This window comes from Pocillopora damicornis, chromosome 10 (assembly GCF_964200805.1).
Source record: "Pocillopora damicornis chromosome 10, jaPocDami1.2, whole genome shotgun sequence".
Classification (NCBI taxonomy): domain Eukaryota; kingdom Metazoa; phylum Cnidaria; class Anthozoa; order Scleractinia; family Pocilloporidae; genus Pocillopora; species Pocillopora damicornis.
Window position 1 is genome coordinate 7,181,777 of NC_142679.1, and position 25,991 is coordinate 7,207,767.

General features: G+C 37.6%; 4 protein-coding genes, 2 long non-coding RNA genes and 1 pseudogene across 8 annotated transcripts; 4 read left to right on the forward strand and 3 right to left on the reverse strand.

The window, feature by feature from the left end:
- Positions 1–912: 912 nt before the first annotated feature.
- Positions 913–2,770, reverse strand: LOC149038679 (uncharacterized). The gene is made up of 2 exons (XR_016180102.1): positions 2,611–2,770; positions 913–1,077 (listed from the first exon to the last, which is right to left on the reverse strand). It is a non-coding gene; the product is annotated as an uncharacterized LOC149038679 (long non-coding RNA).
- Positions 2,730–6,192, forward strand: LOC149038680 (uncharacterized). The gene is made up of 3 exons (XM_089183761.1): positions 2,730–2,962; positions 3,845–3,903; positions 5,242–6,192. The coding sequence occupies exons 1-3, from the start codon at positions 2,794–2,796 to the stop codon at positions 5,398–5,400; spliced, it is 387 nt and encodes a 128-aa protein (XP_089039887.1). The 5' UTR covers positions 2,730–2,793; the 3' UTR covers positions 5,401–6,192.
- A 3,419-nt stretch (positions 6,193–9,611) lies between these two features.
- LOC113670342 (uncharacterized) lies at positions 9,612–10,762 on the forward strand. The gene is made up of 2 exons (XM_027186475.2): positions 9,612–9,861; positions 10,116–10,762. The coding sequence occupies exon 2, from the start codon at positions 10,127–10,129 to the stop codon at positions 10,640–10,642; it is 516 nt and encodes a 171-aa protein (XP_027042276.2). The 5' UTR covers positions 9,612–9,861; positions 10,116–10,126; the 3' UTR covers positions 10,643–10,762.
- A 957-nt stretch (positions 10,763–11,719) lies between these two features.
- On the reverse strand, positions 11,720–13,187 carry LOC113670367 (uncharacterized). Of its 2 annotated transcripts, none has more exons than XM_089183763.1 (2): positions 13,061–13,187; positions 11,720–12,357 (listed from the first exon to the last, which is right to left on the reverse strand). In XM_089183763.1, exon 2 carries the CDS (start codon positions 12,339–12,341, stop codon positions 11,838–11,840), a length of 504 nt encoding a protein of 167 aa, XP_089039889.1. In that variant the 5' UTR covers positions 12,342–12,357; positions 13,061–13,187; the 3' UTR covers positions 11,720–11,837. The 2 variants fall into 2 exon arrangements, with proteins under 2 accessions (XP_089039889.1, XP_089039890.1); XM_089183764.1 differs by having other exon boundaries at positions 11,720–12,381; positions 13,061–13,170.
- Positions 13,188–15,628: 2,441 nt separating this feature from the next.
- LOC149038681 (uncharacterized) lies at positions 15,629–16,555 on the reverse strand (annotated as a pseudogene). The gene is made up of 2 exons (XR_016180103.1): positions 16,418–16,555; positions 15,629–16,180 (listed from the first exon to the last, which is right to left on the reverse strand). The product of XR_016180103.1 is annotated as an uncharacterized LOC149038681 (transcript).
- Positions 16,155–19,154, forward strand: LOC149038682 (uncharacterized). Its single transcript, XR_016180104.1, has 3 exons — positions 16,155–16,557; positions 16,686–16,734; positions 17,422–19,154. It is a non-coding gene; the product is annotated as an uncharacterized LOC149038682 (long non-coding RNA).
- A 2,416-nt stretch (positions 19,155–21,570) lies between these two features.
- On the forward strand, positions 21,571–23,743 carry LOC113670368 (uncharacterized). Its single transcript, XM_027186510.2, has 2 exons — positions 21,571–21,751; positions 23,257–23,743. The coding sequence occupies exons 1-2, from the start codon at positions 21,713–21,715 to the stop codon at positions 23,668–23,670; spliced, it is 453 nt and encodes a 150-aa protein (XP_027042311.2). The 5' UTR covers positions 21,571–21,712; the 3' UTR covers positions 23,671–23,743.
- Positions 23,744–25,991: the final 2,248 nt, after the last annotated feature.

The following is a 25,991-nucleotide window of genomic DNA, read 5'->3' on the forward strand; positions in this document are numbered from 1 at the left end:
ATGGTAGACATGCAGATAATTTAGGATACGTAAATTCTGTTGATGAGGCGCTTAAACTTATTGCGGAATTTGAAACAGGATTGACGACGAAGTTTTCTTTCTTTAAAGCTGTCAAAGGTTTCGGGAACATATATTTATATATATTTGATATAGCTCTTTAGCATTACAAAGCTTTGCTATCGCTATTGTGCATTCTCACTAGTTTGTCTAGTTCAAGTCCTCTGGCATGGCTTGGATGATACCACAATCGTGGAATCATTCGGGTTAATTTAATGCTTACACCTCCTTCCTCGGACAGAAGTCACAAAATACTGGGGGAAGATGCATGAGATATTTAAGGAGCAAAAATTCGTTTTTTACTGGTGTGCCTTTCCTAATTTTGGGAAGGAAAGTGTTCAATTGCCAGCACGGCATAGATTGAACAGCTGGAGAGAAAAGGAAACGAAAAGATATAGAAGAAGTACTGTATATAATAATTTCTTTTTATCCTCAACCTTTGTGTTTCTGTCAACTATGGCTTGCTAATTTGAAAGGTCAAATACATGAATGGGTCATATGACATTGATCTCAGAATACTTTTATGACAAACGTGATAACAGTTCAATCTTGGCTAAATTGAAGATGGTTTAGAAGTTAACAATTGTAAGAACTTTTCACTAACATATGCTGCTGACAAAGGAGAAAATATATGCAATTCTGCATTTTTTGCATTCTATCAAGCAATCATATGTTTGCTCCTTATCACGCTATGACACTTCCGTTTTGTCACATTCCAAAAAATAACTTGAGAAATACACTGTCACTCATCTTACACTGTTATATTTACCTATTACAGAAGGCTGGAAACAAAGATTTTGTTTTCAAGAAAATAAGATTTCTTGTCCAAGACACAAGGAAGTTTGACTGCGAAGCACAGATAAAAATGCGAGAAATTTTATTTTTTTCAGAGAACAAGGTAGTTCTACTCATGTATAAACAGAACAAATGCGATTTAATAAATCAGATATGTGGCATGACTCCTTTTCTTCCATCCCCACTCAAAACAAGCAAACACACCTATAGAGGTTCCAGTCTGGTCTGCAAATGAAAAGGAGGAAGATGATCACTGCAAAATTAAGCATTAGGGTTCTTATTTATAACATATTGATTATTGTATACTGATATCTAGAAATTAAGGTTGCAAGTAGCAGCCAGCTGAGTTATAGTTTGAGTTTTATCAAGTCCATTACTTTGTTAAATTTAGAGTAACCTTGACTTGAGAGAGGAAAATTGAGGAGCTGTAATATACTAATCATCAATTAGGGACCACAAAGAAAAATTTATTTATAGAGACTTTTGAAGGAGAGGGGTAAGACTTGTGACAAGCTGGCAGACATATAGATAAACTTTACTGCTAAATGGGTTACAATACAAAGTGCTCAGTATTTGGATCAGCTATGGCTCAACTTAAACTTTGCTTTAGCTTCAAGTTTAATCCTTTGTGGTTTCCTTTCTCTGTGTTTATTTTTCAAGTTATGTACACAGAAGAACACAAAAATGACAAGGAATGCTTTTGAATATCAAGAGGCTGGAATAAGCAAGAAACCAAAACTGAATTTTAAACAGTACAAAGTTAATTTGATCTTCCAATGTTATTTAATTTTAACCATAGAATTTGCTATTTAAATTTATCCCCTCCATTTTTCTGGGTATTGTGAGCAAAAACAAACAATTATCACAAAATGCATGGTATACAATGGTTTGATTCACCAATGTGGCAAAGGCCTTTCACTGTCTATCCATAAAAAGGGAAATAGTTTGTAAACTGTAAGACATTCTGCATGTTGAGTGTATACTTATTCATCCATGTGAAATTAAAGGTTACTTGAAATAAATGTGAAAGATTTATAGGATTTTCAGACCCCTGATAACAATTACTAATGTGCTGATTTGTTGTACTTAAAGGTTATGATTTTGGCGGAAATAGTGGAAGAAATTTCTGGACCTGGAATTTTGTTGCAAATGTTTGTTTAAATCAGTTTAAGTCAGTTAAAAACTCTCCTGTTTCAAGATTACATGATTACCACACCAGAACCTTTTGTATTCTATATTATGCACCATGTTATGACTATGGTTTCAATAATAAAAGGTGCTGACTCAAGAACTTTCCAAAATATCTCTACATACAAAGAAATAGATTGTGGTTATGTATTCCAAATAGCAGGTCACATCAGTCTTCTGTAAGGAAGTAGCAGAAATTTCTGTGGTGGTTTTGGTGGATGGAGAGAAACATCCACCAAAACCACTTTATTCTATGTGTTAAGAGTTATGATAATCATTATGAACGTTTGGTCGGTCAGCAATTGTGCACCATTACAAATAATTAGCCAGAGCACTAACTGCTAATTAGTGGTATAAATCTTTTGTCTCCCTGAACATCTAACAATGGCTATAGATAAAATTTAAAAAATATATTGTTGATGGTTTTGGTCAAAGTTTTGGTGGATGTTCCCTAATGACATCCACCAAAACTACGTAACATCTAAGCACCTTTTAAATACGTGAAATATCTGCATAAAATTGCGTAAAATGTTTTATAATACTACAATCGAACAATAAATTAATACTTACCATTTCTTTAGTAAAAAGTTTTGACGCAATTTCCCAAACAAATAATACACTTGGGTCATCGGGATAAGTCGGCATGTTGTCGTAGCTTCGTAATTTTTTTCTATCATTCCATCTCAGTCCCTCTCGACCAAGGTGGTTTTGGTGGATGGAATCTAATGCTGACCGAGGTCAACATGATTCAGGATGGCGGACAAAATGGCGGACAAAATGGCAGAAAAAATTACCCGGATCAGAAAGGAGAGATCATTCCCAGAAATTCCGGGAGTTCCAAACAGAAGCGAACTCATGAAGCCGCTAATATTCCCAAATAGTCAACGAGCCTTCAAAATATTTACTTACTTGGCTACCCTAGGTGAGTATTTAAAGAAGTTTGTGTTTCGACAAGGAGGTTAGGAATCGCGCTTGTTTTTTACTTGAAGAAACCACATGAATCAAAACAATAATTGATAAAATTTCCACACAGCCCCATACTATTATAAAAACAAATCTGTTTTCCCAGTGGCAATGTATTGTTTTTGTCGTTGTTTTCTCTATCCAAGAACTGAATGCATAATGTAGTATGGGGCTGTGCGGAAATTTTACCCAATAATTTCATGAGTTTTCAAAACATATGACTGTAAACGGAGGAACTATGACAAGGATGTCTATCATAGGAGGGAGCATTTGTGTGTGGTTCCATAATAGGTCAAAAGAAAGAACTAGGCATGTTGGGCCCTGGAGCTCGAGATCTAAAACCTGGAAATTTTCTCCCTCTTTCGTAACCTTGTGTAGCACAGTAAAACTCCCCTTCTATCTAACGGCCTGCTTGGCTTCTCACTGATAGCAAGAAAATTCATGAGGCACTGGTATTTCAATCCCTACCAGTTTTACTTAATATTATACAAATCTACCCCCCACTCCCCACCCCCCCCCATTAGATACAATTTCATTACCTCTTAAAAACCTTTACAACCCTTTACATCAATATGTATATTCTCCATAATGTTCTCTATACATTTCCTGAGGCACTGACAAGGAGCATCTGATTAAAAATCAAGGACTTCTTTTGTTGGTGATCATTTTCTTTATTATTGTGAGATATTGTTTAATTCAGGGGTGATATTGTAAGGAGAAATTAGATGCTAGTCACTCTTAGGGATCCAAGGGTTAAAAAGAGAACATTTTTAACCTGAACGATCTAGAGCTTTGTGATGCATTTAGTGGTAATTGTAATTTTTTATTTTCATCCTATCAGGAGCTGGCTTGTATTGTGTATTTATACCTGAGTATGAAGGAGATCATTGCTTTGTTCCAGTAAGTTCATGTTTTGCAACTTATAATTATCTAAACAGAGTAGGAAAGATTGCAAGTTTCAAGCTCTGTAAAGAAATAGAGAAAGAAAAAACATCTTCATCTTACTTATTTAAAAGAAAAACAACTGTAGGCCTATTCTACAATGATAAGAAAATAGAGTGATGATGATGATGATAAAAACAACATAAGAACAGATAAAGGATTTGATATATTAAAGTTCACAAGGTAATCAGGTGAACAATCTGATGTGGTTTGATGCTACTCTGGTTCAAAGATCTAATGAATGTAACTGAGAAGTTACAATTCATAGATCTGAAGGAGTGTCAGTACATTAAGTGTATAAATTGTAACTTCTAGGTTACTTTCATTAAATTTTTAAACAAGGGTAGCATCAATCTATAACAGATAAAGGAATTTCCAGTAAGGAGACCTACACTAGCTTTCCATCAGAAGTTAAGGACATCTTATGATGTTCACTGTTACAAAAAAACTAAAAAGTTACCAAGTAGTCGTAAATGAACCCTTCACATCATCTGTCCCTCTCCACAGCTACATCATTCATTTCCTTGAGCTAGTAGGGAGCTTAACCCTTTCACTCCCAAGATCTCACTAGTAATTCTCCTTACCGACTGTTGTACAATTTTTATGATTTTAGTTCTGAGAATTTGTAACTGAATCAACTGATAATCCCCTAATTGATATTTCTCCTTATTCTTATTGCCTGCTTGAAATCATATGGATATCCTAGGGAGAAACTCTGTCTTGGTCTGTGAATTGTAACTTCTAGGTTACTTTCATCAAATCTTTAAACCAGAGTAGTGTCAAACCATGTCAGATAAAAGATTTTTCAATAAGACGACCTACACCAGCTTTTCACCAGAAGTTAAGGACGTGTTATGATGTTCACTGTTGAAAAAAAAAAGAAATAAAAAAGTTAAGTAATTACCAGTATTCTTATATCATACCAAGAAGTGGAACATCAAACCCCTAAGATCCCCTCTCCCTCTCCAAAGCTACATCATTCATTTCCTTGAGCTAGTAGGGAGCTTAAGTATCACATATATGACAAACGTCAAAGGGCTAAAGTGAGCATCTTGCTGTCTACTGAAGCATTTTTTAATCCAAAATTGAAATATTTGCATAAACTGTAAATAAGAGATTTTTTCTATTTTTATGCAGCATTGATATGGAAACCTGGTAGAACTAGAATCCCCTTTTTTTCCTGCAATCTGCTGGTAGATATGTTCTGCTTAAACTCACCAATGTTAATCTCCACATTACAGCTGTGTGCTTACAAGTTGACACATACATATAACTCTTGAGTATTTCATTTTTTAGATACGTGAATGGGTACAGAAACAGAAAGGAAAATTTTTGAAAATCCGTCCTGAGGATGAGGAGTATGTTAAACAGCGGACAGCGGAGATGGCAGAAAAAGTTGCTATGGCAGCAAAACAAACAAGTGGGGAAGCAGGGGGGAATATTGGAAAGTCGTGAGTAAAGAAACTATCCAACGGAAATGTAATTGATCGTTAGAAAGTGAACACACTAAAGAGACCTGCAGTATTTAATGGGAAAATGATGCCTCTGGCTTTCAAGTGAATTTGCACAGATTTGAGGACAGATTTTTATGGACAGAGTACCAGAAGTTACATGTAAAGGACACAGCAGAACTACGAGTTGAAGTATCTTACTCGGGCCAGTTGACTTTAGAATGAACAGATGCCAGCTTTGAAAAATAAACAGAGCTCAGTCCAGAGTATTTCTCTCATAAAAATCATTTACCTATTAACCCCTAAGGGTGACTAGCATCTAATTTCTCCTTACAATAATACTGCTGAATTATTCCTCCAAGTTCATGAGAATGATGGGAATGATTACTAACATAAGGAGCTTTAATTGTTAAACAAATTCTCCTTGTCAGCACCATAGGAAATGTATAGAGAGGAGTATGGAGGGTGTGGATTTTGATTTTAGAGTGTAAAATGAAAAAGAGTAGGTTTGCTACTTAATTGGCTGAACACATAATCGATTATCAACCAACAGAAAAAACCTTTGGTGATTTGGTGATCATAGATTACTTATTTACTATGGTAAATTCTCTTTTTTTATTATTATTTTTAAGTCACAAATATTAAAAGGTGTGATACTATTTCTCTAAAAATGCAATCAACACTCACCACAGAGTGTACTCACCAAAGCATTGAAAGTTGAAAAATTGCTATTTTGGGTGGTAAAGTAATTGCGCTGAAATTTATTCTCGAACAAAATAGAAGTTGGTATACCTTCTGTGCTTTGTATTGATTTGGTGGATTAAAAGAGGGTGGTTTGTTGTGTCTGAGCCCGCAATTTACACCGAGTTTGTCACTAAGGAGAGGAAATTTACCATCTGTTTTTGACGTTTTTTCTTTATAATCGCTTTTAACGTCATCCCAAACTTGGCCAGAGCGAACAATTTCTCTTTTGAAAAACGATATGCTCAGAATTAAGTGTGATGAGGAACGTGTAGTTTATTTTAAGGTGAAGTAAACCATAAATTTGTCGAAATTTGCGCGGCGCTCGAATAAATTTTTAACGTTTCTTTTCACAGATAGTTTTTGAGCATAATGCTCTTCAAGGACAATGTGGGCGATGGAGCCGCAAAAAGCGGCATAAGACAGTCAAAACAAAGAAAACATAAACGACTCTAATGGGTTTACTGTGCTACAAACATAGTTGGCTTACTTTCCCGGCTCTCGAAATAGACAAGATATTCTTGATTTTTATAAAGAGATATTTTTGCTGTACAATAATTCCTTTATTGACCATTCTTGTTCGGTCTAGTTGGCTGGATATGAGCCTCGTTCTTTTTTTTTTCGTTTCTGTGACTTCGTCTTGGTGACCTCACGCTTGGTCAATGACGCATACTCTTATGACACGTACATCGATATGGTGCCAAGAAAGAGTACGTGTCACGTTATTGATGTTGTGGGTGCGAAGACAAGATGGCCGAAATCACATGAAAAAGATTTCTGTTAGTTTTCAAAGCAAAAAGCCGAAAAACCTTTTCACTTCTTGGCCACATACGTACCACAAATGAAAAACATCGTAATCGTAGAAACTTTAAGAGGTCATTCTAATTTCCACATCGTTGAAATCAATATTCATTGCCGCAAGACCGAACACTTGTAGACCCTTAGAGAAGTAAAGTTCATTCAAAACGACAATTAAATCATTGTCATGCCACCAAAATTGGTGTTTTTCAAAACTAAGTGAGTGATAATCGCTTTCGAGTTAATTCCATTTTGTTTACCGAGGTTATTAGGTAAAAGGAGAACACAAGTTCGAAATTAAAAAAGAGGCAGAAGCTTTAGGTAGAAAATACAAAAATATAATACCCTCTAATATCACAGCATTGAAATTCATTGAATAACGGCCATTTTAGACGTTTAGCCGGTAATTGATATCATTTTTCCAGAATGCGTGAATATTTTGATGAAAAAAATAACGGCGGCTTGAAGTTAAAAGTTAAGTTATTGCGCACGAGATTACGGAGGTTTCGTTTCGTTGTCAAGTTTGCCCCAAACTTTTTCAGCACACCTTTACTAAATAATTGACCTTTCTTCTACAAACTCGGAAAACGGGTTGTTAGAACCCGAGTCGCTAGACCACACATCCCTCTTGTTTAAGATACGCTTGCTCACTGAAATGGAATATACCCCTTCCGAGTTCAAATCTTAAACAAGACTGTTAGGGCAAACCACTCAGTCAATAATTTGTTCAACATTGCACTATCCGAATATTCCTTTAAAACACCATGGAAAGCATGTTGAATCGGCTGTTACCCTATGCCACAGTGAGTCTACGCCTCAAAACATCGTCCTGTTTACTCCGATAAAATAAAAAAGACAAAAAGCAGATCAAGGAGCAATTAGGGATCCTAGTTTACGAAGGAAATTGTACATCGTGACAATATATTAATGAAGCGAGGAACCGAAAGTACCGTAAATATCTTGTCAACAAAACCAATATTGATATCCAAATGGGTTCAAAGTTACTACGGTTAAAGCTGTATCGGTTATTATAAATGAGGCTCTATGCTCATCTTCGCCGGGACAAGTATGAAGCGATCGCGAATCAGGACAATGCCGACAGGACTGGCTACGAGCCCTAATAATTCCGGCTGACATAACTGATTTGCTAATTATTCTGGGAATAGAAACGTTATCCTTTATGATGCTCGTCCAACCCAAAGGAAAAAACTGGTTCCCACTGAGATCTTTGGGTGTTTTTCAAAGAACATTCCGAAAAGGTGTTTTTAAAGTGACCTTCTACAACACTTTTGTGTTCAGACATGTTGGTGTTGTTTCATAGTAGAGCGAGCGCGTCAGTTTGTTCAAAGTGACAGAAACGTAGGAGTATCCTGAATTCATTTTGCATTGGCATGTTCAAATAAAGCAAACAATGAGGAGTAATATTTAGTTTGTGACTTCTAGTATCAACGTACATATACCGCTATCTAATTTATGAGACGGTTAGCCTGGTTCATGCAGGATTACAATTTGGCTACTGGTAACAAACATACTTACGTGGGTAATTGTGAAGAAGAGCTCCCCAAAAAACCTGTCGGCCGACTGTCGGTCAACTGTCGGCCGACAGTCGGCCGACTGTGGGCCGTTTGTCGGCCGACAGTTGGCCGACAGACGGCCGACAGGTTTTGCCCGAAATATAGGCTACCTGTCGGCCGACAGTGAACCGACAGTCGGCCGACAGTCGGCCGACTGTTGGTAATGTGTCGGTAACCTGTCGGTAGCTTGTCGGTAGCTTGTCCGTGAAACGTTAACACAAACCTTAATGTTTTCTCTCGGTTTTCGCTTGATACAACATCCAACATGTGTAATACGTTGAAAATTGACTTTCAAGATTTGGTGGCTCCTAAAGGAGCCGTTTTGTGAGTGGTGAAATACACAAGATACTTTACTCGTAGAATCGTGATTTTAGCGGCGCGCGCCTAAATCAATTATCGCATCACGCATCCAAGTCTAATTATCGAATTGTTGCGTATAGTAATTTATTACTTAACATAATGAGTAAAAAGATTCACAGTTGTATCATTTATTAAACTTGAAATTGGAAATAGCAATTCATCCCAAACCTGCAAGATAGAGGACGATGTTAGCAACACAAATGCACAAGGTAAACATTATTGATACATACATAACATACCATAAGAGGCAGCGTTGCATTGTTGGGCGATTTGAACGAAAGTGTTTGTATTGATACGTAGCTTATGGTTATCAGAGTTTTTGGCCGAGTTTTTCGATTAAATTATCTTCCAATGCGATTCTTAGATTGTCTGGTGTGTTGTTAATTACGCAAGTGATATATCCTATACGCATCTGATAACAACATTTTGGAAGAAACGTTTCTTTACATACTTTCAACTTTGCCGTCGATCGGTGAGTAGGTGAAGTCTGTCGAGTCATACATTACCATTACGGATTGTTATGTCACGTTAACTGTTCGTTTTTAACACAATTTTTCTTTTTTCTTAACCTGTCGGTAACCTGTTGGTTAGCTGTCGGTAGACTGTCGGTAACCTGTCGGCCGACAGTTGACCGACAGTCGGCCGACAGGTTTTTTGGGGAGCTCTTCTTCACAATTACCCTTACGTGAACTCAATATCCATCAGAGCAGTTCCTTGATATGTCAGAAAATAAAGGCGGAAGAAATATCAACAATAAAAATCAAAATCAAATAGTTTCCTTGTCAATTCTATGTGCGCTTTGACGACAACTTACAGACTTCCCTTTCGGACGAGAAAATTCGAGTTGGTTACCTTTAATGCAATGCACAGAAACCGATGTCAATAAAGGGTATCAACTCATCCATGAGTTCTATATTCCCGTTTGCCTTCAACAAGAAACAGTCGATCGGAGAAAAGCACCCAGTGTTGGACTGAACACTCATTTTCAAAAGGTGAGCCATTGTAAGTAATTCATGAAGTCCTCTTGATCAATAACTTTACGGACTGAAACAACGACTTGGGACAAAATAAATCGATCACAAAGATGATTAAATTAAAAACTGAGCACGCCGTAAACATAGAATTCTTAAAGAGTAACATGCCCTAGATTTTCTTCGCTGCGATTGATTAGGATCGATTCCGGCTTCATCCAAAAGCACGTTTTTATTGTTTATGTCTTAATGTATTTTTATTTTGATTCCTTCAGATCAAAAACAAATGATCATGTTTTTCAAGTTCGTTGTGGTTGTTTTGTTAGCCACCCTGTTCATCGACGAAGCTTCAGCGAATACCTGTCCTCGTTGGGTGAAGCTTAACAAGAGTCCAGTCTGTTTCGGGGCTCGGAGTAGCCAGTATGGTCGTTTTACCTACCCGCGGAACATCTTCGTGAGCTCCTTCATGTTCGTGCACCGTACAGGATCGGTGACTTGTAATAAAAAACATTACAGCTACTGGGGTTGTTCAGCAAATAACGGTGGTCTTGTTGTCGTCCTCACTGATAATCAAAACAGGATACTGGCCCCAGCTGCATCAAAAGTTAACAAGTATGGATGGTACAGTTTGGGAGGTTACACCTCCTCGTCTTCTGCCCTCGTGTTCTGTGCTCCTAAGAAGCCCCACTGTATCTTCGCCAATACCGAGCTGCGCCTGTGGTACGGAGAAGATTTAAAAGGCCATACAGAGAGCGACAACGGCGGTCGAACATGCGCAGATGTGTATGGTCTGTTGGCCTAAACTGTTCGTAACAAGAAACCTTGACCATTAGACTGAATAGATCAGTAGTTGTTAAAAGATATTTTTCTTTGTACTTAGCTATTGGAATGAAGAAAAATAAAATCATCGGAGTTGAGGAGACTGGTATTTGTTTTATGACTATAAAAGCCTATTCATTAAAAAAACTATAAACTTAGAGGTGGAGTGCTTCCAGTTCTACACAGTTTCGTTTAAAACTTTCAGAGAAAGTCCAAATCAGTGAAGCTTTGTATCATATGACCATTCATAAATGTGATCCAAAAAAAAAGAAGAAAATATTTGCAAGCATAAATTTAGTCAGCAAAACTGACCTAATCTTCTCACATTTATTTTACGATTGGATCGGAATATCTTGGAAACAAAGTCGACCCAAATATTGGTGACAATCTGCAAATAATAGGTATCCCCGTTCAGGACAAGTTTTCGAGCTGTGAAATTAGCGAAAGGAAAAATCAAAAGGCAAGTTTTGACAGAGAAGCATCAATGATTTGTAGAATTTTTACGTTGAGATACAGTCGAACCCTGATGTCTCACTCCTTCTAATATTTATTTATGGACTTATTTGATTACGCGGGTCTCCATCACTGGAGACTCATTCTTTTGTTTTGGTGTCTTATTGCAACTAGGATTTTACAAGGTTAAGATGTCTATGCAAATATGCCTGTTTATCGCTGACTGAGCGGTAAAACAGTGAACCAAACAAGCCGGTAAGTCACTTTTTTTTTTGGAAGCGTAAAAAGCCCATATTTTGGTAAAGCTCAAAACAGAGTAGTGAATCAAAAGAAAACCCGTACTGTTCTAAAAATTAAGAGTTTTCCTTTTCCATATTTTTGTTTTCTTTAACATAATTCTATGAGCTTTTCAATTTCTTTCACCCATTTTGCGAGAGCAGTTGTTTTATCTGTTTTTCTGCGCGGGGAATTGGCGCGCGGGCGGCCAAATTTGATACCCTCGCGCATGCTCAATGTTTTGACCGTTGTATTCCTTAGAGGTTGAGTAGCAGCTCTTGCCTTAATATTTGGGTATGGGATTGCAGGATCATATAAACCATCTCCACTCTTCTCTGACCTCGAATCACTTTATTATCTCTATTTTGACAACTTGTTATAAATCGACAGTCTTTCTCTATCAGTAATCATCTCGTTCAGTCTAATGTTCGAGGTTTGTTGATCGCAGTTTAGACCAGCAGACCATAAACATCTGCGCAAGTTTTGCCGCCGTTGTCGCTCTCTGTGTAGCCACGTAAATCTTCACCGTACCACAGGCGGAGCTGGGTGTTGGCGTGGATACAGTGGGGCTTCTTGGCAGCACAGAACACGAGGGCAGAAGATGAGGAGGTGTAACCTGACAGATTGTACCATCCACCATGATTGGTAGCAGCTGGGGCCAATAACTTGTTTTGATTATCTGTTAAGACGACATTTATATTTGCGTGATTTGGATAACATCCCCAGTAACTATAATGTCTTTTATTACATGTCACTGTTCCAGAACGATGAACGAGCATGAACGAGCTTACTAGGATGTTCTGAGAGTAAGCAAATGCGCTGAACTGACTGTCTCGGGCTCCGAAGCAGACTGGACTCTTGTTTAGCTTCACCCAGCGAGGACAGGAATTTGCTGAAGCTTCGCTGATGAACGCTGTGGCTAGCATGGTGATTAGAGCGAACTTAAAAAGCATGGTGACTTGGATTGATCTGAAGAAGAAGGAAAACAGACAACTGTACACATAGTTAGTAGAAACAGAGTCACTTCGTGAAAAAAAACTGTTGAAATCAAGGGTTTCGACAAAAGTCAGTTATGCGCCGATCAATTCAAAGCCTCAATATCTTCCCGGGCATTTGATTGTCGAACGTGCCGGGGGGGAAGGGAATCGGGCAATTTGAACTTTGCCTGGCCGGAATGAAATTTTGAACCGGAAGTGTGAAGTCTTTCCGATGGAATACGAGTGCTTCATCTTGAAAATGGACGTGTTTGAAAGTAAACAGTTTACTTTCGCGGGGTAATGGCTCAGAAGATCGTCCCTGATTTTGAATCTTGCAAAAAAATGGATCATCAATCCAGCTCTTGGGTGGGCCATTTGAACACAATTTTGGCCTCGAGGAAGGAGAAGGGGGTGGGAATTTTATCAAACCAATCTTCAAAAGTTCAAATGCCCAGGGGGTTGCCCGAGAGGATGTTGAAGCTTTGGGATGATCGACACATTACCTGCAGTAATGACCACTTACTGACGCCTGTTTAGCCTGCGAACAGAACTTCGCGTTCGGGTTCCACCCTCGCCCCCTTTTACAGGCAAAGTCGCCTATTACACCCCTTATGCTTATGGCAAAAGTTTTTGAAACCCCTGGTTAAAAAATGATCAAATATGAACTCTTGGAATCAATCAAATATCTCAGTTACCTTTTGCAATGGGCGCTGAAGGAACAGAATAAACGAGAAATTTGAGTTTCCACGCTGTAGGTTTCGTCAGCTGCTTGTGATCAGGAACGAAAATCTATACACAGTGAACTGATGACTGATGCGTGCTGTATTTATATGAAACATTGAACATTTTAATAGTGTTTAACAGCTGTATTGTTGTGGTGACTCCAATTTTAACTCGTGGCTGTTCAATGGTATATTTTACTAATTGATGTTGATCTTCCATCTTCGTTAAAACGTGATAACAATTTACTTTTGTCTCATTTTTTTCGGCTATCACAGGAAAAGTTTGCTGAATCTGCTTTTCATCTGTAGTTTTCACTGACAAGAACGTTGGATCCACTTAAATCAAATGGCACTTCTTTGATGTCCTTGGGTAGCAATTGATTCGGAATGATTTTCAATTTTAAATAAAAGCTGGATCAGAATCCATCAATTCTATTAACTTGAGTGAGTAGCTTGGTAATGAGCGGAGGCCTACAAGTATTTCTCTATCTCACAGTAGTGACTAGATTATAAAACATCCTTCCATGTTTCGAATCAATTTGTCATTGGAAAGGAGATCTCGAGTGTTAACTTGTTTTTGGAAAGGAGCCCTCTTTATCCTGTTAAACTGATGCATGTTGTATTTGGCCAAACTTATGTATTCAGTTGTAAATAGTACATAATAGCCAAATCGACATGTCTAATTGCTTATGATTCCAATCCATTTGAATGTTTAGTTACTGCTTATAACTTTGACGACAGGTCATCATTCAATTGTGTACCTTGCTAATTGATGTTGTTCTCAGTCACATCTTCGATAAAAGGTTACTTTGGTCATATCGTTTTGGAGTTTGCATAAATCTTTGTTGGTGTTTTATGGACAGCAGAGTTAACTTTCTTCTTACAAAGTTAATCCTTTGTAGCTTTTGTTCATAGGAAGAAGAGAAGAAGAGAAACTTAAAGTGTCTTAATAATGTTTTTGAATAATTCTCATAGCTGTCTGACCACAGAGGCTTTCTTCATGTCCTGTTCATATTTTGATTTTGTTCATGTTTGATATGCGAAAAAAATCATCATATTTTTCATGAACAGTTCACAAGAATCTGCTTCACAACGAATGAACCCTTAATTACGTGTCCAAGGTGTTGCTTAGCAAACTGACTGGAACATAACCTTGTCCCCATAGTTTTTACTCTCCCTCTCTCGCAAAGTTGACTAGAAGACACACGTAAAGTTGTCCTATTCAGATTGGTAAAGGAATTCGTGCTTTTTCACTTGTGCAAATCTGTATGGTTTGCTTCTCGTTGCCACAAATTTTTCTTTAGCACCTGATATTCAATTTCTAGTTTTTTTGTTAATTTCGTATTATATTTGTCTCAATACTCTTCTGTTTCGAGCTTTTTTACTTTAACAAATGCCCCAGCTGGAAAATTGAAGTGAGACGAGAACTTTTTTAACATTATTATGATTCACGGGATTAATTTTGTTACAAATTCTCCTTAATTTTCTAGTCTTCTAAACAAATGTGGTCGGATATGGTCAGTACTGGTTTTAATTTCATGGATGTAGATGTAAAACATATGACTTGTAGAGGGCCACTTTGTTACGAAACAAAAGATTACAGTTTATAGTCTCTTGTTACGAAAGTATGTAGGAAGCGAAAGATCTTAGTCGATTAAATTTGAAGCATCAATGGTGGAAGATCTTGCGCAGCCCACAAAGGGGAAATCGGGGCCACTTTTACGAGGGAAATAAACCGCAGTTTATTTAAGGCGCGAACTGAATCGCTTTTATGAATATGACATAAAAATTTGCCGCAAGACGCTCGTTTAAATGGTTCATTCATATGTCTCATGCAGTTGTGCGAGCGGTCGGGAGCGCGGTAAATCGCACAAGCGCCGGCGGGAAAAAATTGAGTCTACGCTCTAATTTAGCTGCTCGAAAATCCGATTTCGATGGGAATGTGTAATTTTTGGAGATTGCCACCAATTTTTGGGTCAACTTTGTGACATAAATATTCTTTTCTTTTTAAACAAATTTGATAAGATTTGATCAGTTCTGCGAACTAAATTCACCTTTCCAGAGATTTCCTCTTAGATCATACGAATAGAGCATAAGTTCGCTGATTCCGTCTTTGGCTGAACTTTTAAATGAAACTGAAAGCATTGAGCCTCTAATCAGCGGGGTTTTATGGTAAGAGAACAAATACCAGTCTCCTCACCTCGAATAATTTTATTTCCCTTATCAGTTGTAATCATGTGAAGTTTATATGAAATAATTCGTATTTGTACTGCGGTTGTAGATGAAAGTGAAATGTGATCATCGCAGTAAATTTTCCAATTTAAGCAATTGGAAAGAAGAAGCCTGAAAAAAATCAGGGCTTCAACGGGATTCGAACCCGTGACCTCCGCGATACCGGTGCGATGCTCTACCAACTGAGCTATGAAGCCACACATTGGGAGCGAGGTCAATTTATTGAGTTCATATCTTCCCGTGCAGTGAAATGATGTGAAGTTTATATGAAATAATTCATATTTGTACTGCGGTTGTAGATGATAATCATGTAGTACAAAGATAACATTTTTCAGCATTTACTGATATATTCATTCTAAAGTTCGAGGTTTTTTAGATCACTGATTAGGCCAACGCATCATACACATCTGCGCAAGTTTTTCCGCCCTTGTCGTTCTCTATGAAACCACGTAAATCTTCTCCGTACCAGAGGCGGAGCTCGGTGTTGGCGAAGGACAGTGGGGCTTCCGAGGAGCACAGAACACGAGGGCAGAAGACGAAGAAGTGTAACCTGCCAGTATTCTGATTTGATGATCTGTGAGGATGACAACAAGTCCATGGTGATTTGGAAAACAACCCCAGTAGCTGTATTGTTTTTTATTACAAGTCACCGATCCTGTACGGTGCACGAACAGGAAGGAGCTCAAGAAGATGTTCCGAGGGTAGGTAAAACGACCATACTTGTTACTTCGAGCCCCGAAACAGACTGGACTCTTTTTAAGCTTCACCAAACGAGGACAGGTGTTCGCTGTAGCTTCGTCGATGAACAGGATGGCTATCAAGACAACCACAACGGACTTGAAGATCATGGTCATGTTTGATCTGAAGATAATAATAAAAAGGTAAGATATGAAAAAAGCAATGCTTTCAGTTGAGGCTGCGATCGATCCGAGTCGATCACGGCGAAGAAAAACAGGATCATATTACTTTTGAGTATTCTGTTTTAACGGCGCGGTTTTGAATTTTATCACCTGAGACATCAAATACTTTTGTCCCAAGCAGTTGTTCCAAACCATAAAGTTATTGATTAAGAGGATTTCGTGGATAACAATTACTTACTTTCTAAAAATGAGTGTTTAATTCAACACTATGTTCTTTTCTTCGATCGACTGTTTCTTGTGGAAGACAACCGGGAATATAGAACTCATGGATGAGTTGATACCCTTTATTGACATCCATTTCTGTGCATTGCATCAAAGGTAACCAACTCGAATTTTCTTGTTGTATAGCGATGTCTGTAAGCTGTCGTGAATGTGTTCATAGAAATGACGCGACATTAAGCGATTGTTTTTGATGTTAATATTTTTTCCCCTTAATTTTCTGATAGATCTGGAAACTCTGACAGACAATGACGATGACTCCCTGGCTCTTGGAAGGTAAAGTACAAATTCTGAGTATTTCCAATTTCTCTAAAGTTGGTCACCTCAGATCAAATTGTAACCCTGAGTACCAACCGTTTCATCAGTTAGAACGTTGATACTGAAATACATTAATTATACATTTACTCCTTATTGTTGTCTTCATTTGATCATACCAATGCAAAATGAGTTCAGAATACTTATACGCATCTGTTGCCTTGAACGAACTTACTTCCTCGCTCTGATGAAACAACACCAACGCGTTTGAATAAACGTCAGTTTGAAAACACCCATGCTGAATTTCATTCGAAAAACAATAAAAGATCTCAGCGGCAACCAGTTTTCTATTTTGTATTAGATCAGCATAGTAAGACTAACACTTCTTTTCCAAGAGTAATTATGATAAGTCTGAATTTACGAGTAACAAATTATTTATGTCAGGCGGAACTGTTAGGGTTCGTAGCCAGTCCAGTTTGCATTACTTGTAGAAGATAAATACAGGGTCTCAGTTACGAAAACTAACACCTACGCTGTAAACTGTAATTACTTTTAACTTATTTCCGTGTCCAAGAGTTTCGATGTTGAAATATTTTGTACTCTCGGTTCCTCGCTTTATCAGTTTTTTGTCACAAGATATAATATTCTTCGTGAACTGATATCGCTAATTACTCCTCGAGATTCTTTTTATATTTTTTCTTTTCTTAGGGAATACAGGACGACTTGACATGGAATAGACTTACGGCGGCTAAGAGAATATAAACTATTTGTACTCTCTTGGGTGGCTTGATATTTGAAGCAAATAGGGAACAGTTAAGACGCAGTCTCTCTCAAAGCGATTCGGTGTATTTCGGTTTAAAAAATCGATTTCTTTCAAACTTTGCCCATGAATCTGACTTAGTAGCTCTTAGTTTAGCCCAGTTTCCATGTTCCAGATGGCGCTCAATATGGCTGTGAGCCGTAATTTCCCACGCAAAATAAATTGCAATCTCATGATTGGAAACCCTAACCAAGTTTACATGCAAAATTTACGCGAAATCGGTGAACCTACCTGTTTGACCTGCTCCTACATTTACGGACTACCACTCTCAACAGCCGGTTTAATATGCCTTGCACGGTATCTCAGGGAATTATTTACGACAGTGCGATGTTGTACACATTATTGACTTAGTAGCTCGTAGCAGTCTTGAACCCCGAAAAGGTATATTGCATTTCACTGTAGAAGCGCCTCTTGAACAAAAGGGATGCGGTTTTCTGGTGACCTAAGGGCTTGCTTCCCTTTTACAAGTTTATACAGATAGGTTTTTTTATTGTTATTATTATTTATACATGTTTTTCTTTTTTTTTCCCCAAAAGTACGAAGGCTTAACGAGAGGATTATAATATTGCAAATAAAATTCAATTTACTCATGCTCACACACCAACAGACACACAAACTACACACACAAATTGTAATGACGATGAATTTAACTTACAAAGCTAGGGATATATTATTTAAACAAAGCATAGCTGACATCGTAATTGATAGTTACAGATTCAACACCATACGATAAAAAAATTCAGCTTCCTCGATCGCTTCTCGATGACCATGTTTCACCTAGAATATTAGCAGCAGATGTAAAGAGGACGTCGCGTTGATCGGCATACCTTAGGCAATTCAAGAAAAAAAATTCACCCATTCGGAGTCAAGATCGCACTCGCAAATAGGCGACGCACAACTATTTATTTTAAAACGGAGATATTCTCGAAGACAAGAAAACCCAAGGCTAAGGCGAGTGTGATCAACAGATGCACGCCTTGTAAAAAACGATCATATGACTTATTGTGAATATGCGGTACGAGAATTGACCGTGTTTTAGAAGGGTGGAAGAAATTTATTTAGTTAGGTTGTATAGGAAATGTTTAGGGCAAACTTGTCTGAGAACCTTCTACATAAACGGCGAAACATCCGTAATCTCCCGAGCCGCAATTTTTTTGTTCCGGTCAAAATATCCACGCATTTTGAAAAAAAACAAGTTTAAAATGGACTAATATAGCTGGTATCAATGGATTTAAGTACTGAAAGTTCAGAAGGAAAGTTTTTCTGTAATTTTTGCCTATATCTTTTGAATTTTTTTTAAATTTGAATGTGTCCCTTCAAGACGTTATAATCTTATGCGATTATCCTTCCTTAATCCCGAATGATACTAACTTTGATGCATGATTCAAATATTTCAATGTGTGAAACTTCAATGTATTTTTCTGCCGGTCTACACGCACTCGGTCTTAGAGAATTGTTGATTTTAACGTTTGTTAACATTAGAATGACCTCTCTTAGTTTCAAAAATTGTTATTTTTATTATTTGTGACGCGTACTTGGCTAAGAAATAAAAACATTTTTTTGGTTATTTGTGTCGAAAACGAAAGAAAATTTTTTTCATGTGCTTTCGGTTCGTCTTGTCTTCGCAGTTAAAACATCTGGTGACACGTTCCTCTACATTGGCGCGCATTTCGGTGTACGTGTCATAATATCAAAGCTAAAAACCAAAGTTATCACAACAGCCAATCAAAACACAGGAAAAGATTATAAGAGCCAATGAAAACTCAAACTGAAAGCCGCTAAGCCACAAGAAGTGCGGGAAAACGCGAGTGACCCAGCCGCGATTGGTCAAGGTTTGAAGCGGCGCGAGTTCTCTCAAAGCGAAGTAAAGCAAAGTCTATGGTCTGTAGTCGCAAGCCTTATTGGTCTTCAGGGAGGTTAGCTGTTTGGTGACACCAGTAACGGTGATTATAAGAGGACTTCTGCTAGACTTTGGCTCGTTCCCGACGCTCTGAGGATCTGAGTCAGTTTAATTGCTGAAAACAGAAGAGAATTTTTTGTTCAAAATTCCGCTTTGGTCGCTCCATTGCTGAATATTTGCCTTCGATCACGAGGTCAGCTACGCCTGGGTCTTCAGGCTTCAGCTGTTTCACATGGGACCAGAAACGCTGCTCGAAAAAGGTTCAGGCCATCGTCTTCGTTGTCCGCTTTTAAAACATGTTTATGTCACCCTTCAGTTACGTCATTCTTTATTGGTGCAACCCCTCCTAAGAAAAACCTAGATCTGCCCCTGTTATTGTTTTTCAGCATTTTGAACTGAAGATTATGAGAGGATTTATCTTTTGAACACATTTACGCACTTACAGTTCAACATCTTGCGCTAAAAGATTGTCACTTCTATGTTCATTTGTTTGACATTTACCTTAAAGAACACGTGATATTATACTCAATAAAGATCTCCCAAATAACTCGACGGTACAATTATTAATGGATGATAAATAGCGTACGTTAGTCGTTCAAAGCTATTGAGCGGTGACTGGTATTATAAAAAACTTAGCTTTTTCTAGGTTTATTTTTGGTTACGAAGTGTCTAGACAGTCAGTTTGCACTCTGTTCCCCTAAAGTTTTATGTTACAATGTAATATAAAAAGCATTTCACCAAGAGAAAAATTTTTCATCTTGATTTGCCGTCCATCCAAGAATTTAGTCCCATCTTGCAAGTGATTGTGTTGTCTTTTCAAGCTATTTCCAGAGTTATTTATTCTTGTAATATTTTCCTCCACTGAACTTGCATTTATTGATTTTGGTGTAGAATTATCTTTTCATTAGTTGTTTTCCTGTTACAAACTGAAATCTGATTTTTATTATTCTCTGCATTCTAGCTTGATAGACAATCGTTTGAACTAAACTTGTACCCGTTTCTATTCAGAAAAAAAATGCTTGTTTTCAAACCATTAATCATTATGTATGAACCAGCAATCCTCCTACTTGAATGAAAAACCTTTTGAAATGCAATGAGCTTTTTTGTGTGTGACCATCTTGAGCACGTTGTCCTTCTTTGACAAAATCCTTTTGAAATTTAAGGTTCAATTTATCGTCTTTGTTGTGCGTAACCCACATGAATAGATGCATTTGAAAATATTGAAATCATTTGACCAACTCTTTTAGAAACTGACAATCTTTTTTATTTTTATTTTACCTAAGTTCTTTTTGAAGACCGATTACAGCCGATTAGTGAATGGGGAAAATTAAAGAAAGATTGGCGTGTTTAAGAGATGTTATTGTGACTTGGTCTGAGAGGGCACTTTGGAGATTAAAACCATAAAAATTGTTCCTGTCTATCATTTTTAGTACACTTAACCCGGAACCTTCAAAAAGTCGATATGCTGAATAAGGGAAAAAAGTACGTATTTGATGACGCACGTTTTTTCAATTCTTTTATCCCATATCTTGAAAATCGATGATTGTGACAGATAATGATGATAATAACAGGGATGATGATTATCACGATGATGATGATGATGATGATGATGAGAAATTTCATCAAACTAAATCCGAGAGCTGTTAAACTGAAGAGAAATGTAATTATTGGCACAAAATTAGCTTATACATTAACATATTTACTATACAAGAAAAACACTGATGTTTTTCAAAAGAAAAGACAAGGACATTATTTCTAGGTTCAGCCCACGTCATATGAATCCTTTTCAAAATCGGTTACGAACAGCTTCCTACGGTCGACATCCTACAGACTGAGAAGCACATTTAAGCACGATTCATCTTTTTTTTAATCTATACGTAAGTCAATTTCTGTCTTCCGCTTAAATCAGTCTGCTTTCTTTACAGAAAAAATGAGTGTGTGCTTCTTTTAAATTTCGCTTCTGCATTCATCATGGGCAACCCCTGAAAAAAAAAAATACTGAAAGAAGGCTAGCAGGAAGTTTAACTCTGGTTGTTTATGAGGCTTGCCGTAATAGGAGCGGGCGTTAAACAAAAAGAGCCTCTTAAAAAGATGAAGTAGCATCTCATACAACATTTAAAATTCCAGCCCTTGAAGAGCATTTACTGCGCGCTTTGGCTAGAGATATCATTGCTTTGTAACTTAATATTTCACAAAGCTGTCGCCATTACCATCTGTACAGAGCGAGTATAAAGGAAACCATGCTACCCTAGAACAACACAACTTCCTTCACCATCAAAATGAGAACAAGGACGCTTTCGTTGTCTTTTGCAATTCTGGTAAGTATCAAAGCTTTCGATCTGACGAAGGGCTAACGTTCGAAATGTCTGCTTAGAAACTCTTTGCAGTGGCCAATTTACATTATCAACTCATTTTGTTAACCAAATTATCGTTTTATACCCTCCACCGACACAGCACCACAGTTTCTTAAGAAACTTATCCCCTTTATTAAACTAGTAAATACACCATCAGCTTGAGTTAATCAAAGAACAGGAACCCAGAATGTGAGCTAGACCTGGCGAATCACCCATAAAAATAGATGGTATCTTTCAGTGGTTTCTGAGAAATTCTGCAACCACGATCTTACTAGAGCATTTTTCATTAGCGCGGCTTGTCTCACATATATACGGCTCTTTCTTTTTTGCTTCCTTTTTTCGGTTTGTACTTTTCATCATCTGAATATTTCTACCATAGGACAATAATCGATTAGTTGTTCAAACGATTCGCCCAACAAAACCACATGACACCTAAATCTCGTCACGTGAAACATAGTGAGTGACACTTTATATTTGACGCGTGCATTTAGCTCAACTTCCGCTTATGCTGATTTTCTTTATCAGGGATGTGGGGTGTCGAATTGTTTGCTTATGTAATCAACTTCCTCTTCTAATAACTGACTTCCACTTCCCCATACCAAATTATTGCTAGTCAAGAAGCTGCATGTAGTAATACAACTTGTCATTTACTAAAATTGTCTAAAATGGTTTATACTACATAATTATTGGAAAATTGTCGGGTAATTTAACCAGAAACAAAAAGCAGGTCTTCTTTTCGACTTCCGTCGGTTTATCACCGTTCTTTTAATTCAGATATTTTGATTTCCATGTATTTTTGAAAAACCCGTTCGTCATCTGGTGTCAAAAAACTCTCCAAATGTTGTTACCATTTGGCCCTTGATATACACGGTACTCTACAAAATAGGTAAAAATAGAAGCTATGTTTCTTGAAAAAATTCCAAAGTTTCTCAATTGCAAACATTTCATTTCTGTTTCCTCTTCTTGGTTTATACCCACCGTTTACGTTTATCTTTTAGTTTTAATAAGATGAAACGCAGTTTTCAATTAAGTTTCGAAAATAGACTAGTTCGTTTTATGTATTCGTCTAGAATACTTCTTAATCAATCAAATTAAAACTTATACAATCGCGTTTTTGTCGTTCGCCTCGTTTGACTCGTGCGATAGTCCTTATTAGCTCCTTGTACAGTGCGCTTTCATCCTGATTGGACGACGATGTTCTTAAATTTGGTTTTGGTCAATCGGAATGTGAACCGTTTGGTTCTTTATCAAAGACGAACATGTTATGTCTTATACACTTACTTCGTAACCAAACCTTATTATACAATTTCACTGCCCAGTAATTGAGTGTCTGGGCGCTAGATTAGCAATGTTTTTTTATAGAAAGCGATGGACTGTAATCATTTACTGTAACTGTACAATAAATGACTCATTTTGAGCCTTACCACAGGTGCCTTGAAGGCTCCATATAACAGTACTCTGCTTTTCAGATAGCAATATTGGAGAACACATATGGCACAGAGTGGATGAAACCCAAACAGATCTCAGGCAATGAACCAGGTGGAGATTTCCAAAGTAGTCAATTGGATTCTCCGCATGAACGCTGGCATGTTTTTGCCGACAAAATCCTGACGAAGACGAACTCACAAAGAAACGATTTAGGATCACCTAAACAGCATCCCTGCGTGAGGCATTTTTCACGAGTCTATATTGAAGGCAAATTGATCAAGGAGGCGCAATGTTATGGTTACTCCATGCTTGGATGCAGCGGCACACATCCCGTGTATCATAAGTGTGAGCCGAAGTATCAGTATTACAATGATCTGAAAAAGATGTTTATAACCGATTGTAAGTGCAAGTCAAAACAGAAACAGAGAAAAAGAAGTTTTCTTTCAAAAGACTAGATTCTTCTCAAAAAACGAGGATAAGTAACTCCGATGTAACATGAAATAAAAACCACTTGTAATATGGAAGCAATACTTTTATAAGTGTCATAGCGTTTGACTTTGTACATGAACAAGGAGAAATCCTCGCTCATGTTCCTTTTTCTTCTCCTTTCCCGCGCTAGCTCTATAAAAATGCCATACGGGTTGCGATAAGGACTTGTTTTCACTACTACAAAATCGTACGCTCAGTGGTAGATAGCGCTCCCCGAGTCCTTGATCCTTTGCCCACCTGTTCCAATGGACATAAGTAAAGAAGGGGGAGGGCTTTTTCTTGGGGTAGAAGAGCAAAGAACACGTCATCACAGTGAAATGGGCTGCGCAAAAAATTATTCTCCTTTGTCGGATTCTCGAATCATCCAATCAGGATCAAGGAACACTGTACGAGGAGCAAATGGGAACTTAGAGTGTGGCGAAGTCTATCGCGCGAGTCAAGAAAACAATCAGCGAAAAAAAAATTGAAATTTGTGCGCTATGTGGAACTCTGCGCCTCTCTCGCAGAGTTTCAAGTGGCGCGCTAACATCGATTTCTTTCGCAGTTCTTTTTTTAAATAACTTGCGCGACGGACTTTACCGAAAAGAAGGGACTGCTCGTAGTCTAATGAGGGCTCAAAATTTGAACATGTAATGAGTCTGAAGCGCGAGAAAAGGCGAACGACGAAGAAGCGATTGAATAAGTTTGAATTTGATTGATTGAGAAGTATTCTAGACGAAGACATAAAGCGAACTAGTATAATGCCGTTTTGTAGTAGTCTATTTTCAAAACTTAATTGAAAACTGCGTTTCATCTTATTAAAAAATAAACGTAAACGGTGGGTATAAACCAAGAAGAGGAAACAGAAATGAAATGTTTAAGAAACAAAGCTTCTATTTTTACCTATTCTGTAGAGTAACGTGTATATCAAGGGCCAAATGGTAACAACATTTGGAGAGTTTTTTGACACCAGATGACGAACGGGTTTTTCCAAAATACATGGAAATCAAAATATCTGAATTAAAAGAACGGTGATAAACCGACGGAAGTCGAAAGGAAGACCTGCTTTTTGATACTGGTTAAATTACCCGATAATTTCTCAATAATTGTGTGGTGTAAACCATTTTAAACAATTTTAGAAAATGACAAGTTGTATTACTACATGCAGCTTCTTGACTGGCGATAAATTGGGAAGTGGAAGTCAGTTGTTCGAAGAGGAAGTTGATTACATAGACAAAAAATTCGACACCCCGCATCCCTGATAAAGAAAATCAGCATAAGCGGAAGTTGAGCTAAATGCACGCGTCAAATACAAAGTGTCACTCTCTATGTTTCACGTGACGAGTTTAGTGTCACGTGGTCTTTTCGAGCAAATCAGTTGAACAACTAGTCGATTATTGTCCTACTGTAGAAATGTTCAGAGGATGAAAAGTACAAACCGAAAAAAGGAAGCAAAAAAGCAATAGCCGTATATATGTGAGGCAAGCCACACTGAGGGAAAATACTCTCGTAAGATCCTGGTTGCAGAATTTCGTAAAAGCACCAGAAGATACCACCTATTTTTATGGGTGATTCGCCTGGTCTAGTCCATATTCTGGGTTCCTGTTCTTCGATAAACGCAAACTGCAAACTGGTGTATTTACTAGTTAGATAAAGGGGATAAATTTCTTAAGAAACTGTGGTACTGTGTCGGTGGAGGGTATAAAAAGATAATTTGGTTAACAAAATGAGTTGATAATGTAAATTGGCCACTGCAAAGAGTTTTTAAGCAGACATTTCGAGTGTTAGCCCTACGTCAGATCGAAAGCTATGATACTTACCAGAATTGCAAAAGACAACGAAAGCGTCTCTGTTCTCATTTTGTCTTCGTTTTCCGTAGGATGATGAAGGAAGTTGTATTGTTCGAGGATAGCATGGTTTCCTCTATACTCGCTCTGTACAGATGGTAATGGCGACAGCTTTGTGAAATATTAAGTTACAAAGCATGGGATTGCCCTTGATGAATGCAGGAGCGAAATGTAAAAGAAACACGCACTCGTTTTTTCTGTACAGAAAGCAGACTGATTCAAGCGGAAAACAGAAATTGACTTAGGTAAAGATTAAAAGAAAGATGAATCGTGCTCAAATGTGTTTCTCAGTCAGTAGGATGTCGACCGTAGGAAGTTATTCGTAACCGATTTTGAGAAGGATTCATATGACGTGGGCTGAGCTCTGCCCTTAATTATTCACGAATTTATCGATCGAAGGTAAATAAACCCGATCCATTTTTGTAATAAGGCTTTGATCATGAACTTTGATGTAACAAGTT

Bases quoted from the DNA above. Each gene is read 5' to 3' on its own strand.
- LOC149038680 (XM_089183761.1), top strand. From the start codon at position 2,794: ATGGCGGACAAAATGGCGGACAAAATGGCAGAAAAAATTACCCGGATC. The intron at 2,963-3,844 runs GTGAGTATTTAA...TCATCCTATCAG, and splicing joins TACTTACTTGGCTACCCTAG to GAGCTGGCTTGTATTGTGTA. The intron at 3,904-5,241 runs GTAAGTTCATGT...TTCATTTTTTAG, and splicing joins GAGATCATTGCTTTGTTCCA to ATACGTGAATGGGTACAGAA.
- LOC113670342 (XM_027186475.2), top strand. From the start codon at position 10,127: ATGATCATGTTTTTCAAGTTCGTTGTGGTTGTTTTGTTAGCCACCCTG.
- LOC113670367 (XM_089183763.1), bottom strand. From the start codon at position 12,341: ATGCTTTTTAAGTTCGCTCTAATCACCATGCTAGCCACAGCGTTCATC.
- LOC113670368 (XM_027186510.2), top strand. From the start codon at position 21,713: ATGAGAACAAGGACGCTTTCGTTGTCTTTTGCAATTCTG. The intron at 21,752-23,256 runs GTAAGTATCAAA...TCTGCTTTTCAG, and splicing joins CGTTGTCTTTTGCAATTCTG to ATAGCAATATTGGAGAACAC.